Raw genomic sequence first — 15,424 nt, 5'->3', positions numbered from 1 at the left:
TGAATCGGTAATTGAAATATCTAAAGCAGTATAACACAAACATGTATTTTTGCTGCAGGAACAAACAGAGGTCATTCACTTCTGATCATGTAGGTACCAACATCACACAGGTATTTCAAACGGGCTGGGATGACAGACTGAGTTCATACAAAGAGCTCTCTACTGTAGTTCAAAATGAAGCATTGAAGTTGAGACAGTCTGAGAGCTATTTTAGAACTCGATGAGATCTCTGATGAAACTTAGAGGGAGGGTGATATGAGATTCTGTGTGTCTTTTTGTTGGACTAAAAATGAGAGACAGGAAAAATAAGTCATAGACTCATTTTGGTTTCACACAAATTTCATAGCTCTCTAGGAAGAATAAATGAAACCACTCTGAGATCATAGGTGGTCCTAGACCCTCTTTCTCCTCGGCTCCCTGGCTTCCATTGTTACGCTGGTAACAGACACACGGCTCCCTCGCTGTTATGAGGTAGCTTCCTCACTCCAGGCTTGAACAGCAATGATGGCTGGTTTTCTTCTATAAATAAGCTTGGATATGCTCCAAAACCTTTTAAAATAGCTGTTATTAGACCTATTCAAAAGAAATAAATTCTTGAACCTAGTGATTTAGGAATTTATAGGCATATCTCAAATCTTCCTTTCAGTTCTAACATCCTGGGAAAAGCTGTTGTTCAGTAGCTGTCTTCTTTCCTACAGATAAATACTGCTAATGAATTATATCAGTCTGGTTTTAGACCAAACCATAGGACAGAAACAGCTTTAATCAAAGTCATGAATGATCTGCTTATGACTTCTGATCATGGCTGTATATCTTTATTGGTGTTACTAGATCTAAGTGCAGCATTCGATATTGTGGCCCATAATATTATCCTGGACCAGATAGAATCAGCGGATGGCATTAAAGGGACAGATCTCTCTTGGTTTCACTCCTATTTAACTGATCGTTATCGTTCGTCCACTTGAACAATGAATCTTCCAAGCCCACCAAAGTACCCCTTGTAAGAAAATAAAAATTAGGTAAGTAAGTAAAAAATTGTGACAAAAGTTCAGAATTTCAGTTTTATTTCATGGTATGTGCATTTTTATGTGTCAAACAACAATGAACACAGCACTGTTTGTATCAGACCAGCCAATGTTTGGTGAGTGAAAGTATAAGAACAAATGATCATAAAGAAAATTAAGGTAAATAACTTTTAATATTTGATGGCATTTTCCTTGCATGCAATAAGTGCATCAAACCTCTGACTCACTGACATCACCAGATTGTTTTCTTTTCTTTTGTGACGCTTTTCCAGGCTTTTACTGCAGCCTGTTTCAATTGCTTGTTTCAGGGTGTTTCTCCATTCAGTGTTGCCTTTAGGAGGCACAATGCATGTTCAGTTGTGATAAGGTCTGATAATTGACATGGCCAGTTGGAATTCTTACACTTTTCCCCCGATTAAGTTCTTTGTTCAGTTGGCAGTGTGTTTCTGGTCATTGTCTTGGTGTATGATAAAGTTTGTCCACATTAATTTGGATTCGTTTCTGTATAAATTGACAGACAAAACATTTCCGTAGACTTCTGAAACTTTCGGCTCAAATTAAAATTTTTTATCACAAACCCAAATATCTTCGGTGTAAAGCTAAAATAAATGAATCTGCCTTGGTGTTCCAAAACTTTCGTAAGGGACTGTATAGGACGTTACGCTCCCCTTTATATGCCAGTCCCTGGTTCAGCCATCTTTTCAGAAGCTACAAAGATTTTGAGGTTAAAGGTGTCTTTTATAAAACACTGCTTTGAGTTATGTAAAGTTGCAATGTAATTCTGGCTTTTCCCCCTCATTGCTAAAGTAAATAAAAATAACAGCATCATAATTTATTAGGAGATACATAAAAGCAAACCATTATTAGTACTTGTTGAAACAATGCTTATGCACCACTTAGCCAAGCTGCCTGGAATATACAGAACTCAATTCTCAACAACATCTTGGGTCATATTAACTTTGGCCTCTGATAGAACACTAATCGTCATCTCCGAAACATCCTGGAGATGTGTGATGTCAGGTCTTTGCTTGGTTACAGTTGGTTAATTTTTTTGTTTGCTTTGATAAAACATCCAGGTCTGCAGGTACTGGTACAGAGTCTGTTTTTCTTTCTCTTACCTATTAAATCCTCGATCTCCCACAACATGCGGAAAGCTCTGCTTTTTGCACTCATTTTGTTTGGCATTGACTGGATATTTGCAGGTAAATTGAAATAAATTTGATTTTACTTCAGCTATTTCTAAAGCTTTATAGGGTTTGGTTATGTGATTTTTATTAGTTTTGAGATTGCTGAGTAAATGGCATTCAGTTTGCGGGCAATTTTCATATTTAAAGTGTTTCATTTCATATCTGAAAGCATAGTGTGACGCAGGGGCGCATCTAAGGATTTTGGGCCCCATGAAAAGAATCTTGACAGGGCCCATCCTATCAGCACCACAATTTTATTGGGGGCTTCTCTGGGCCCCCTCTCAGTCATGGGCCCCGAGAATCGTCATCGTTTACCCCCCCTTTACAGCGCCCCTGGTGTGACGCCACGGGACTGACAAGTAAACACTGATTTTAAAAATGCACTCAGAATTTAGGTTTAGGTCATACATGTCAACCCAACTGCAGTGAAAACCTGTACATTTCCGTGAAAACCATAAGCCATCAAAAAGACTGTTTATGATCATATATTTTAGCTTTGATTTCTCGATCCAGTCACACTGTAGCGGCGGTGAGGTGGCTCCACATAGCAGAGCCTGTTACTGTACATCTGCATGTCCAGACATGCTGGCGGGTCGTGATTACAGCCCTGTGTATGTCTGGTAAATAGCTGTCTGTTTTAGTGTAACACCTGCTCCCGTTGAACGCGTGTACCTTTACCAGTGCTGTATGTGTAATCCTGACATGACCCATCATTTGTGTGCTTTACCATCTACTGTGTAACCTCCCTGCATTTTCCTCCTATGTTGTCACTTTGTTGTTGTTACTTGAGATCGGCCATTTTAAGGGTTGTAAAAAAAAAAAAAAACAACTTTGTGTTAAACCGGTTCTCCTTATCTTTTTTGATGTGGCTGCAAAGCTTTTGCCTACCTGATACTACAATACTGAAGATGCACCTCACCTGAAAGCTTTGATAAATAATGCAGGGGGTGTTTCGCATTTCGTTGACATGTCTCAGTTATTTTAGGCACAACTGACAGCAGTGTCACAAACAGAGACCCCCGGCATATTCCTTTATATCCCGGAAATGAATGCAGGGAGGCTAAGGAGGGTGGCAAATATTTTTAAGTGTATTCAGATAAGCCTTCAGGGCCACGTCCTGAGGTTGGTGCATGGAGCCATCGGGGCCGGCCACTTCAGGGTGATGAAGATGGTGGAAAAGCTGTGGAAAAAGTTTGGAGATCACTAAAAATATTGGTTGGGACAATTTGGTATTCCCAGAATATTGGTAGAGACATCTCTACCATCCATACCCAAATCACCGTCCTTGCCACCATGTCTGGTACCTGCACCACACTGGGGTCAGGATTGGGGATGGAAGTGGAGGTGTTCCAGCTGAGCTGGGAACGCGCCCCCAGACTTTCCACGGCGCACTGCCGCCTGTCCCTGAGCTGTCACTGGCTGAACTGCCACTGCAGTGTGGTGATTAGGGCCCGGCAGTCACCCTGTTCCCTGGGAGAGAGGCTTAGGGAGGCTGGCAGTGCCTCCCCTTCCGGCAACATCACCAAGTGGCCTGCAGTCTCTTCAGAGGACCTGGGTGAGGTAGGGTTCCAGGGACCCTTTCCCATCATAGCAGGTTCAGCGCCCCTACTGGCCAGGCTGCGTGCAGGATATTGAACTGTTCATACGCTGCTCTGATGCTTGCTTGGCTCAGAAGGGTCCCAGTCGGGAGTCTCTAGCTCCCCTGCAGCTATACCGGGTGGATGCCCCCATGAAGCATGTGGGGATGGACGTCCTGGGCCCCTTCACTCACACATCACCCAGGAACCGCTACACACTCGTGGCCATGGACTACTTCACAAAGAGGCCTGAGGCTAAAACGCCACCACCACAGCAACGACGCTCTTACTGGAATTTTTCTGCTGCTTTGGAGCCCCGAAGGAACTGCACAGCAAACAGGGGAGGAACTTTGAAGCGCCGAGCTCATCAACCAGCACCTGTGCAAGAGGGAAGTCCCCCTTCCCCTGGTCCTGTGGGCTTATTATGCAACGGTGCAGGAGAGAACCGGCTGCACCCCCCCGCCACTCTCATTTTTGACTGTGAGGTGCGGACCCCCAGTGGAAATGGTGTTTGGCTTTCCCCCAGAGAAGGAGCTACCGAAGACTCCAGGACTGGACTGCCTACAACATCTTTGGGAGCGCAGAGGACTCTATTTGGGCGTACTGCCCCATCGGGAAGAAGGGGCAGTCGCCCAAACTGGGCAGCCAATGGAGAGGCCCCAAGGAGATCCTGGAGCAAATCTCCAGTGTGGTGTACAGGGTGTGGATGCCAGAGTGGCACCGGACTGTTGTCCTGCATCATTACCACCTGACTCTGTACCAGCCCCTGGGCCACCACCCTTCACCAGGACCAAGGGTGAATACCTCCGCAGGTGAGACGGAGGACGGTGGTGGACTTGGGACCCAGCAGCTGCGGAGGGCTCGGCCCAGTGGGGGTACAGGGATGGGTAACCCCTCTAGGAGGGGGGTAGTGTAGCACTAGGGGTACCCATCGGGGAATGTGGCAGCATGCAGGACTGCTGGCAAGTGGAAATACTATAAGTAACTGTGTAGTTAATGTGTATTATGTTGTTAATGTGTTGTACATTAATGTCATGTGTAGTGTTTAATGTTATGTGTGGTAAATAATGTGTGTATGTGTGTGTGTGTGTGTGTGTGTGTAACACGGTGGGCAGTGTGTGTAAACATCTATAATGCTGCCTTTTGTTTCTCGCATCTGCATTTCTTTGAATTTAGTGTATCTTTTTTAGTTCTTTTGAAAAACTAGGGACAATCAAAGAATATGTTTAAAGCTATTTATCTCAGTAATAAATGTATATTTGCTTGGAAAAAACACACAATTCAGTATTATAAGCAAATTAACTGGAACACAAGAAAAAAAATAATAAGACTTTCTTATGTTCACCAAAGGGTTACTGATATCTTGCTGGATGGCTAGATGAACATCACTTCAGTTCCCTAACCTCTCCTCAGAGACACCTCAGACATTCCATGTATTCATTAAATTTCACCACCAGCTCATTAATTCATTCATTTAATTAGTTAACAAAAGTCAATGAGGTATTGATTAGCCATAGGATGTTGATCAAATGAAAAAATACATGGGTGTATTGGACGGTTGCTGCAAATACCAGGGTGACTTTAGGAATTGCAAATAGGAATAACGAAACCAAATTTCCCCCTGGGATAAATAAAGTATTCCGATTGTGATTCTGATTATTAGTGTGTTTTTTTTCCCCAGTGTCGCACTCCCTGCAGTATGTCTACAGCGGAACGTCAGGGATACGGAACCTCCCAGAGTTTATGATTGTCGGGCTGGTGGATGGAGAGCCCTTTGTTTACTATGACAGTAACATACGCAGAATGACTCCTCGCCAGGACTGGATGGCAAAGTCTGAGGGTCCTGATTACTGGGACAGGAACACCAACAAATCCAGGATCCATGAGCAGGTGTACAAAGCCAACATTGAAACTGCAAAGCGGTGTTTCAACCAAACCGGAGGTGAGTGTTGCGTGTTTATGACAGTGACCCTGACAGTGTAATATGCTTGTTATAGCTCTAGAGATTTGGCTGAGATTTCTGGGATTGCTGTAGAGCAGGGGTGCCCAATCTTATCCGCAAAGGGCCGGTGTGTATGGGGGTTTTTGCTGCAACTCCCTAATGAGATTACTACGGTAATTAGAGAACTGATTGGCTGAACAGTCCTCATACCTAGGTTTGAACAGCTGACCTACAGGATATCCCAAAAACCCGCATACACACCGGCCCTTTGGGGATAAGATTGGGCACCCCTGCTGTAGAGGCTGCTGGGATTGCTTCGCTGTGCAGGAGTGGTGTAGACGCTGTGTGCACTTGTGTTGTGCGCCGGTTGAAGCGGTTGACGGCAATTATCTGGAAGAATATTTCAGTGTTTGTGTGCCAGTACGGTTACGTGGGTGGTTGTTATTTCATTTTTAACTTTTTTTTTTTTCTCGGTCTATGTGAGTTCTTGTCTGTCCTTGTTAATTGACTGCGTGAGTGATAAAGCCTTCAAAGGAAAGCTGCTTTATGAATCGGTGTTCTAATAGACACCACCTGAACAACACACCATCCTCAACTAGCATGATAGTCCTATCCTGACACGTCACCAATATGTTGAGGTAAAATTGAGTTTTATTTTATATTTTATTATATTAAGAGAGGGGCAATTAAAAGTACGGTAAATAGCCTACGTAGCACGATTTATGTATACCGCTGGAGTAAAACGTGGGCACAATTTTTAGTTGAGTATTTGTTAAAAAGGTAGGAAACATGTCTTGCTGGCCCCAACAGGTGCTCCACGTGAATCGGATGCCATCTTCAACAACTTCCCCACGGATAGCCACTGCAGGCGGGTACTATATATGCCGATGGCACGGAGGCCGTCCATTACGTTACTACGTTAGGCCGTCACTCATCATTCCACGCCCCTCTCAGCTGACACCACGCCCCTACGCCAAATCAGTCCCAAAAGTCCGAAACTGAAAAGGAGATCCGAATCCGAAAAAAAAAAACTTGAAACTGAGAAAAAAAAACCTGAATCTGAACTGAAAAAGATAAGACCTAAAATATTGAAATATATATTAAAGTGAAACATGAAAATAAAACATTTATTTAAAAAAAATCCAGCACTGAATCAAAATCATTTTTAAGCCAAAAAAAACTTTCAAACGTCTTTTTATTTTGAATACATCGTTGTACTTTTTAAAGTTCAACAGCAAAACTTGAACTTTCAGTTTCAGATTTTTTTTTCAAATTAACGAAACTTTTAGCCCTAATTTAGCTCCATATCAGAAGAGCAAAGTCGAAATTAAAAGTATACAATGTTAGTAAGGCTAACTTTAAAGGTATGAGACTGAAACTAGAAACTGTAAACTGGATAGAGTTAAATAGCAAACAGTTGAAGAGGCATGGGAATTTTTTAAAAGCACATTGTTGCAAGTGCAAGAGGACTTCATACCTGTTTCCAGCAAAACTAAATCTAGGAAATGACAACCAAGGTGGTTTACTAAGGAAATTAAGAATAAAGTCAGGAGGAAAATGGCTCTGTTCCACAATTGGAAAATAATTAAATAATTAAAATGATTTCAAAATTAAGCAGGAGTATGTAAGTCTACAGGTAGCTAAAAAATAACATTAGACTGTCCAAGAGGGATGTAGAAAGAAAAATTGCATTGGAGACTAAGGATGACAATAAAAGTTTCTTCCAATATTTTAACTCCAAAAGAGCTCTAAAAGCTGAAATCACTAATTTGCAGGATAGTAAGGGACTTATAATTGAAAATGAAATTGATATAGTAAATGAGTTTAATGATTATTTTTCACGGGTGTTCACAGTAGAGAACACAAGTAACTTGCCACCAATTAGTACGAATACAGCGTCGTCTATGACCAATATATGTATAACTGAGGTTGATGTGATACTAAGCCTAGCTAAACTCAAAATAAATAAATCGCAGGGGCCTGATGGCATCTTACCTATAGTCTTAAAAGAGATGAGGGATATTATTAGCCAACCTTTAACTTTAATATTCCAGAAATCGTCATCTGTGGGTGTGGTACCTTCAGATTGGAAGCATGCTAATATAACACCCATATTCAAAAAAGGGGATAGAAGTAATCCAGCAAACTATAGGCCAATCAGTTTAACTAGCATTACTGGAAAGATAATGGAAGCTATAATCCAAGTGAAAATGGTAGATTACCTAGATGCAAATAACATTCTGAGGGATAGCCAACATGGATTTAGGAGAGGTAGATCCTGTTTAACGAATCTACTTGAGTTCTTTGAGGAAGCTACAAGTGAAATTGATCACAAAAAGGCCCACGATGTGATCTACTCAGATTTCCAGAAGGCCTTTGATGTTGTCCCCCACAAACGGCTCTTGCTAAAACTCAAAGCTGCAGGGATTTTAGGAACTGTGGCAGCTTGGATTGAAAACTGGCTAACTGACAGGAAGCAGCGAGTAGTTATTAGAGACACAAAGTCACAGTGGGCCTGTGTTCATAGTGGGGTACCGCAGGCTTCAATTTTAGGACCACTGTTGTTCCTAATTTACATGAATGATACAGTACAGTGGGTATGGAAAGTATTCAGACCCCCTTCAATTTTTCACTCTTTGTTATATTGCAGCCATTTGCTAAAATCATTAAAAATATTTTTTTTCCTCATTAATGTACACACAGCACCCCATATTGACAGACAAAAAAAAGAATTTTTGAAATTGTTGCAGATTTATTAAAAAAGAAAAACTGAAATATCACATGGTCCTAAGTATTCAGACCCTTTGCTGTGACACTCATATATTTAACTCAGGTGCTTTCCATTTCTTCTGATCATCCTTCATTCATTCATTTGAGTCCAGCTGTGTTTGATTATACTGATTGGACTTGATTAGGAAAGCCACACACCCGTCTATATAAGACCTTACAGCTCACAATGCATGTCAGAGCAAATGAGAATCATGAGGTTAAAGGAACTGCCTGAAGAGCTCAGAGACAGAATTGTGGCAAGGCACAGATCTGGCCAAGGTTACAAAAAAATTTCTGCTGTACTTAAAGTTCCCAAGAGCACAGTGGCCTCCATAATCCTTAAATGGAAGACGTTTGGGACGACCAGAACCCTTCCTAGAGCTGGCCGTCCGGCCAAGCTGAGCTACTGGGGGAGAAGAGCCTTGGTGAGAGAGGTAAAGAAGAACCCAAAGATCACTTTGTCTGAGCTCCAGAGATGCAGTCAGGAGATGGGAGAAAGTTGCAGAAAGTCAACCATCACTGCAGCCCTCCACCAGTCAGGGCTTTATGGCAGAGTGGCCTGTCGGAAGCCTCTCCTCAGTGCAAGACACATGACGGCCCGCATGGAGTTTGCTAAAAGACACCAGAAGGATTCTGAGATGGTGAGAAATAAGATTCTCTGGTCTGATGAGACCAAGATAGAACTTTTTGGTCTTAATTCTAAGCGGTATGTGTGGAGACAATCAGCCACTGTCACTTGTCCAATACAGTCCCCACAGTGAAGCATGGCGGTGGCAGCATCATGCTGTGGGGGTGTTTTTCAGCTGCAGGGACAGGACGACTGGTTGCAATCGAGGGAAAGATGAATGCGGCCAAGTACAGGGATATCCTGGACAAAAACCTTCTCCAGAGTGCTAAGGACCTCAGACTGTGCCGAAGGTTTACCTTCCAACAAGACAATGACCCTAAGCACACAGCTAAAATAACGAAGGAGTGGCTTCACAACAACTCTGACTGTTTTTGAATGGCCCAGCCAGAGCCCTGACTTAAACCCAATTGAGCATCTCTGGAGAGACCTAAAAATGGCTGTCCACCAACGTTTATCATCCAACCTGACAGAACTGGAGAGGATCTGCAAGGAGGAATGGCAGAGGATCCCCAAATCCAGGTGTGAAAAACTTGTTGCATCTTTCCCAAGAAGACTCATGGCTGTATTAGCTCAAAAGGGTGCTTCTACTAAATACTGAGCAAAGGGTCTGAATACTTAGGACCATGTGATATTTGTTTTTTCTTTTTTAATAAATCTGCAACAATTTCAAAAATTCTTTTTTTTTTGTCTGTCAATATGGGGTGCTGTGTGTACATTAATGAGGAAAAAAAATATTTTTAATGATTTTAGCAAATGGCTGCAATATAACAAAGAGTGAAAAATTGAAGGGGGTCTGAATACTTTCCGTACCCACTGTATTGACACCAATACATACAGTAAACTGGTTAAATTTGCAGACGACACCAAGGTGGGTGGTGTAGCAGATACTGATCTAGCAGGAGAGAGGCTACAACGGGATCTGGATTTAATTAGTGACTGGGCTGATACTTGGTAGATGAAATTTAACATGGATAAATGTAAGGTAATCCATGCAGGGAGCAGAAATATAAAGTACAGATATTTTATGGGTTCCACTGAAATAAAGGTAGCTGATTATGAGAAAGATCTCAGTGTGTATGTTGATGCTTCCATGTCCCACTCTCGCCAGTGTAGGGAAGCAATAAAAAAGGCCAATAGGATGTTGGGTTATATCTCTAGGTGTGTGGAGTTTAAGTCAAGGGAGGTGATGTTACATTTATATAATTCCTTGGTAAGACCCCACCTAGAATATTTTGTGCAGGTTTGGTCACCATACCTTAAGGAGGACATTGCTGCCTTAGATAAGGTGCAACAGAGGGCTATGAGAATGATTCCTGGTCTTAGAGGACTATCTCTTATGAGGAGAGGTTAGCTGAGCTAAATCTGTTTAGTCTTGAGCAAAGGAGACTAAGGGGGGACATGATCCAGGTCTATAAGATTCTAACAGGTCTGGATGCTGTTCAGCCAAATGGCTCTTTCAATATTAGTTTAAATACTAGAACTCGTGGCCATAAGTGGAAATTAGCGGGAGAACATTTTAAAACAAATTTGAGGACGCACTTCTTTACACAGCGTGTAGTTAGAGTATGGAATAGTCTTCCTGCTAGTGTAGCGGTAGCTAAAACCATGGGTTCCTTTAAATCAGAGCTCGATAAGATTTTAACAACTCTGAGCTATTAGTTAAGTTCTCCCCAAACGAGCTTGATGGGCCGAATGGCCTCCTCTCGTTTGTAAATTTCGCATGTTCTTATGTTATCTAATGGCTCTGCTCACGCTGAACATGTTAAAGCAGCACAGAGCGCAAGACACACTGTTATAGGGCGACTCAGCACATTGTGTACATTTGCAGGCTGCGTTTATTTGGCTGATGCCATTTAAGTCATTTAACATGAGAGCAGCTTAACTCATGATGGAAAGTAAAAATAAAATGATCCAAAAATAAAAACTCAGAAGAAATTTGTTTTATCATTACTGTTTGTTTTTTTTTTCCACAAAATGTTTTCAGATGTTGAGGCATGTGGCTGTTTTACTGCAGAATGTTTTCTGCTGTTTACTTTCTGAACATAATCAGTCGTGACAAATTTGGAAAGCAGTACAAATTTCCCGGTGCATAAATAAAACTGCTGCAACTGGGCCATAAAAAGCAGTGTTTACTGTAATTTAACTATAAGGTCAATAAGTCTTATTTTCATAATAAGCATGTGAACTGTGGCAGCAGCGATTATAATTGATGCATGCTGCAGTTTTGGAACTAGAACTGGCTTAGAGGCGGACAGGCTCATTTGGGAGCCTGGGCCGCTCATTCACAAGCTTACAGCACTGCAACGCTAATCACACCTCGACCAATCAAATACAATGTATGGATGGTCCCTGGAACTTGATCTCTTCTTGTTGAGCTACAGGAGCACTCAATGGATGCATCCCTTCCCTCTACTATTCGTCTTTCTTAGATCAGTTGTGTTTATTATTTAAAAATACAAAACAATATAATAGTGATAATAAACAATCATAAGCTTTTTGTGGTGTGTGTATGTGTGCTGTGATTTCAATTTTTTCTCATTCTCCAGCTCGTGTGTGAATTTAATGTCACACAGTTAAAAAGGCCTGAAAGCTGCAGTGTACATGCAGGATGCTGAGAGTGAGGAGCTGCTGACAGGCCTGTTTGAAATACTGTGAAAATGACGCCCAGAGGATGAAACCATATCAAACCTGCCTGCTAATTCTCTCCTCTTTCTGTTCAGGTATCCACACAGTTCAGATGGTGCTTGGCTGTGAGTGGGATGATGAAACTGGGGCCACAGGTGCTCTTGAACAATTTGGCTATGATGGGAGTGACTTCATTGCATTAGACTTCAAGACCATGACTTATGTGGCTCCAGTTATGCAGGCGGTTCCCACTAAACAGAAGTGGGACAGTGGCAATGCTAGGAAAGATAGATATAAAAGTTACTTTACCCAGCAGTGCATTGAGTCACTGAAGAAGTATGTGAGCTATGGGAAGAGCACACTGGAGAGGACAGGTACAGTACAGCAGGGATGGGGTGTGGACATCTTGGGCTGGGGTGAAGATACTGATGTTGATGTCAGTTTTGTTTTTATGATCTTCATATTTAGGCTCCCCCTCCTGCCCAGTGATGTTTAAGCTCCTCTCAGCTCCTGCTCCTCCTTCCCATCCCCCCATGTGCTTCTGTCTGCCGTTCCACCTGGACTGATTCTCACAATCAGCAGTATTAGATGGTAGATGATTAACACCCTCTGGCAGAAATACTAAAGAATACAGCCGGGGGGGCACAGCTGTCCCTGTCCTGATGCAGGCTTATAGCTACAATGTGTAGAATATTAATCACATTATGTATTTACAGGAGAGATTGCTGGTGATGAAGTGTAGCGTTTTATTTATGGATGTTTTTGTCTTTCTCCCCAAGTCCGCCCTGAGGTGTCTCTGCTGCAGAAGGACCCCTCCTCTCCTGTCACCTGCCAGACAACCGGCTTCTTCCCCAAAAGGATCATGGTGACCTGGAGGAAAGATGGAGTGGACAAGCACAGTGATGTGGAGGTGGGGGAGACCCTGCCAAACGGGGACGGAACATTCCAGATCACATCGAAACTCACGGTGAAGACTGAGGACTGGAAGATGAACAGCTACAGCTGTGTTGTGCAGCACAAGAGCCTCCAGGATGACATTGCTGTGCTGCTGGAGGAGAAGAACATAAGGACCAATCAGGGTAAGAGGAGCAGCGACACAATAATGAGAGAGATCAGCTAATGAGCGTCACTGTCAGGGGTGAACATGGTGCTTTAACCTTATTTTAGGAGGCCTTCCCTGGGGCATCATCATCGGCTGTGTGGCTGCTGCTCTGGCTCTCGTTGCTGTTGTCACTGGGGTCGTGTTGTGGAGGAGGAGCAGGACAGGTAACAGAAAAGCCGACAGACACAGAGAACAATGGCGTCCAACTGAAACACCAGTGACATGTTTCAAAGCATGTAACTGCACACAGTCATTATACTGGGGCCTCTGACACACGAATGATGCACAGAGTCTGAGTGCCTGTGTCTGACTCTGTGTCCCTCTGTGTTTCAGGCTATGGGAAAGCCGGCAGTGAGTATTGTTACCCTGTATCGCTGTTGCCACAACTATATACATGTATAAAGAGCATTTAAATCTGAAATTGATTTAAGTGGAAATATCACCTTGAATTAATTGCCTGCAGTCCTTTAGTATGTATGTATAGAATATAACCAAACCCTGTGACTTTATCTGTGGTTTTTCCCTGTAGCGTCTGACACTGATTCTGAGAACTCCAGCCAACTGCAACCAACAGCATGAGTTCATCCTCCATGATGTCACAGTAAGTCCTGTTAACATGGAACAAACCTTCTGACAAGTTATTTACATTGTTACGGGCACATTCATTTAAAATTTGTATTATTCCTTGTTGTCATATGAACCATGTATTAGGGCTGCACGATTTATCGATTTCAAATCGCAATCGCAATTTGAAACAATGCGATTAGGAAGTCGCAAAAATCGTGATTTAGGATACACATTATACAGCACGTCGGACCCAGGGTTTAAAACTGCTGTGAGAATAATTTTAGAAATCCATGCCGTGCTCCCTGTGTGACAGTCATTCTCACCAATCACAAGCGCCGTGCTTTTCGCATGCCATGCAGTCATGCTCACCAATCAGAAGTGACGCAAGAAGGCGTATAGGCCCACAAACAGCAAACACGTGAAACCCAAGGAAAATGTTACATTGGCGGTGCGGAAAAATACTGATTCCGCCACTGAGCTGTAAGTGAATTGGCTTCCTATTTCATGGTCCGAGATTGTTTCAGAAAGGTCCTATCATCAATATAACTGGCGAGCTCCTTTTAAACACCAGCTGCAATATACTTCAGTGTATCATACCTTTGGTTTTTTAATAGACAATAGCATTAGTATACCGCTAACCCATCAAAACAACGAGACAGTCAGTAATTCTCACAGCAATGGAGTCGGTGACCTCCAAAAAAGCCGTAAAACCCACAATACAGTGGAGATTAATCCCACAACAGTAATAAAATAAAAGTATTGCTTTAACATAAATACTAAAAGAATAGATCGCTTTAATCGGTATTACAGTTGGGTGTGGGCACACGGTCTTATTTAGAAAACATACAAAAAGAGATGCATATAATGTTTAATCATTCGTTTTGTATTTGTCCGAGTAACAAAGCAAAGGAATGAGAAGTTGCTTCAGTCGAAACCTGCATTTTACTTCTCATTTAAAATAAAATGCAGAGTTGGCAACTTTGGTCAGCTGCATGGAGTGAGATTTTCTGTTCTCTGTTCTGCATACACATTTACATGTATGTAAGTTTTATTACCTTGTAAATAGTCTGTATAGGGTTTGCAAACTGCCGTAACGTTTTGATGCAGCTAATTTTAAGTTCAGAATGGAATATACACTCACCTAAAGGATTATTAGGAACATCATACTAATACGGTGTTTGACCCCCTTTCGCCTTCAGAACTGCCTTAATTCTACGTGGCATTGATTCAACAAGGTGCTGAAAGCATTCTTTAGAAATGTTGGTATTGATAGGATAGCATCTTGCAGTTGATGGAGATTTGTGGGATGCACATCCAGGGCACGAAGCTCCCGTTCCACCACATCCCAAAGATGCTCTATTGGGTTGAGATCTGGTGACTGTGGGGGCCATTTTAGTACAGTGAACTCATTGTCATGTTCAAGAAACCAATTTGAAAGGATTCGAGCTTTGTGACATGGTGCATTATCCTGCTGGAAGTAGCCATCAGAGGATGGGTACATGTTGGTCATAAAGGGATGGACATGGTCAGAAACAATGCTCAGGTAGGCCGTGGCATTTAAACGATGCCCAATTGGCACTAAGGGGCCTAAAGTGTGCCAAGAAAACATCCCCCACACCATAACACCACCACCACCAGCCTGCACAGTGGTAACAAGGCATGATGGATCCATGTTCTCATTCTGTTTACGCCAAATTCTGACTCTACCATTTGAATGTCTCAACAGAAATCGAGACTCATCAGACCAGGCAACATTTTTCCAGTCTTCAACTGTCCAATCTTGGTGAGCTCGTGCAAATTGTAGCCTCTTTTACCTATTTGTAGTGGAGATGAGTGGTACCCGGTGGGGTCTTCTGCTGTTGTAGCCCATCCGCCTCAAGGTTGTGCGTGTTGTGGCTTCACAAATGCTTTTCTGCATACCTCGGTTGTAACGAGTGGTTATTTCAGTCAAAGTTGCTCTTCTATCAGCTTGAATCAGTCGGCCCATTCTCCTCTGACCTCT

General features: G+C 42.5%; 1 protein-coding gene across 1 annotated transcript in view; it reads left to right on the top strand.

Annotated features, from left to right (window-relative positions):
- Positions 1 to 15,424, top strand: part of LOC111846291 (class I histocompatibility antigen, F10 alpha chain-like) — a 127,772-nt gene that overhangs the window by 109,321 nt on the left and 3,027 nt on the right. Inside the window, exons 2-6 of the mRNA XM_072705833.1 lie at positions 11,849 to 12,127; positions 12,533 to 12,832; positions 12,921 to 13,019; positions 13,189 to 13,206; positions 13,385 to 13,456. Of these exons, the coding sequence (XP_072561934.1) occupies positions 11,849 to 12,127; positions 12,533 to 12,832; positions 12,921 to 13,019; positions 13,189 to 13,206; positions 13,385 to 13,434 (746 nt within the window). The 3' untranslated portion in view covers positions 13,435 to 13,456. The remainder of the gene's footprint in view (positions 1 to 11,848; positions 12,128 to 12,532; positions 12,833 to 12,920; positions 13,020 to 13,188; positions 13,207 to 13,384; positions 13,457 to 15,424) is intronic.

This window comes from Paramormyrops kingsleyae, chromosome 23, assembly GCF_048594095.1.
Source record: "Paramormyrops kingsleyae isolate MSU_618 chromosome 23, PKINGS_0.4, whole genome shotgun sequence".
Lineage (NCBI taxonomy): Eukaryota > Metazoa > Chordata > Actinopteri > Osteoglossiformes > Mormyridae > Paramormyrops > Paramormyrops kingsleyae.
Note: the sequence above shows the minus strand (reverse complement) of the source record. Positions and strands in the feature narration are given on the sequence as shown.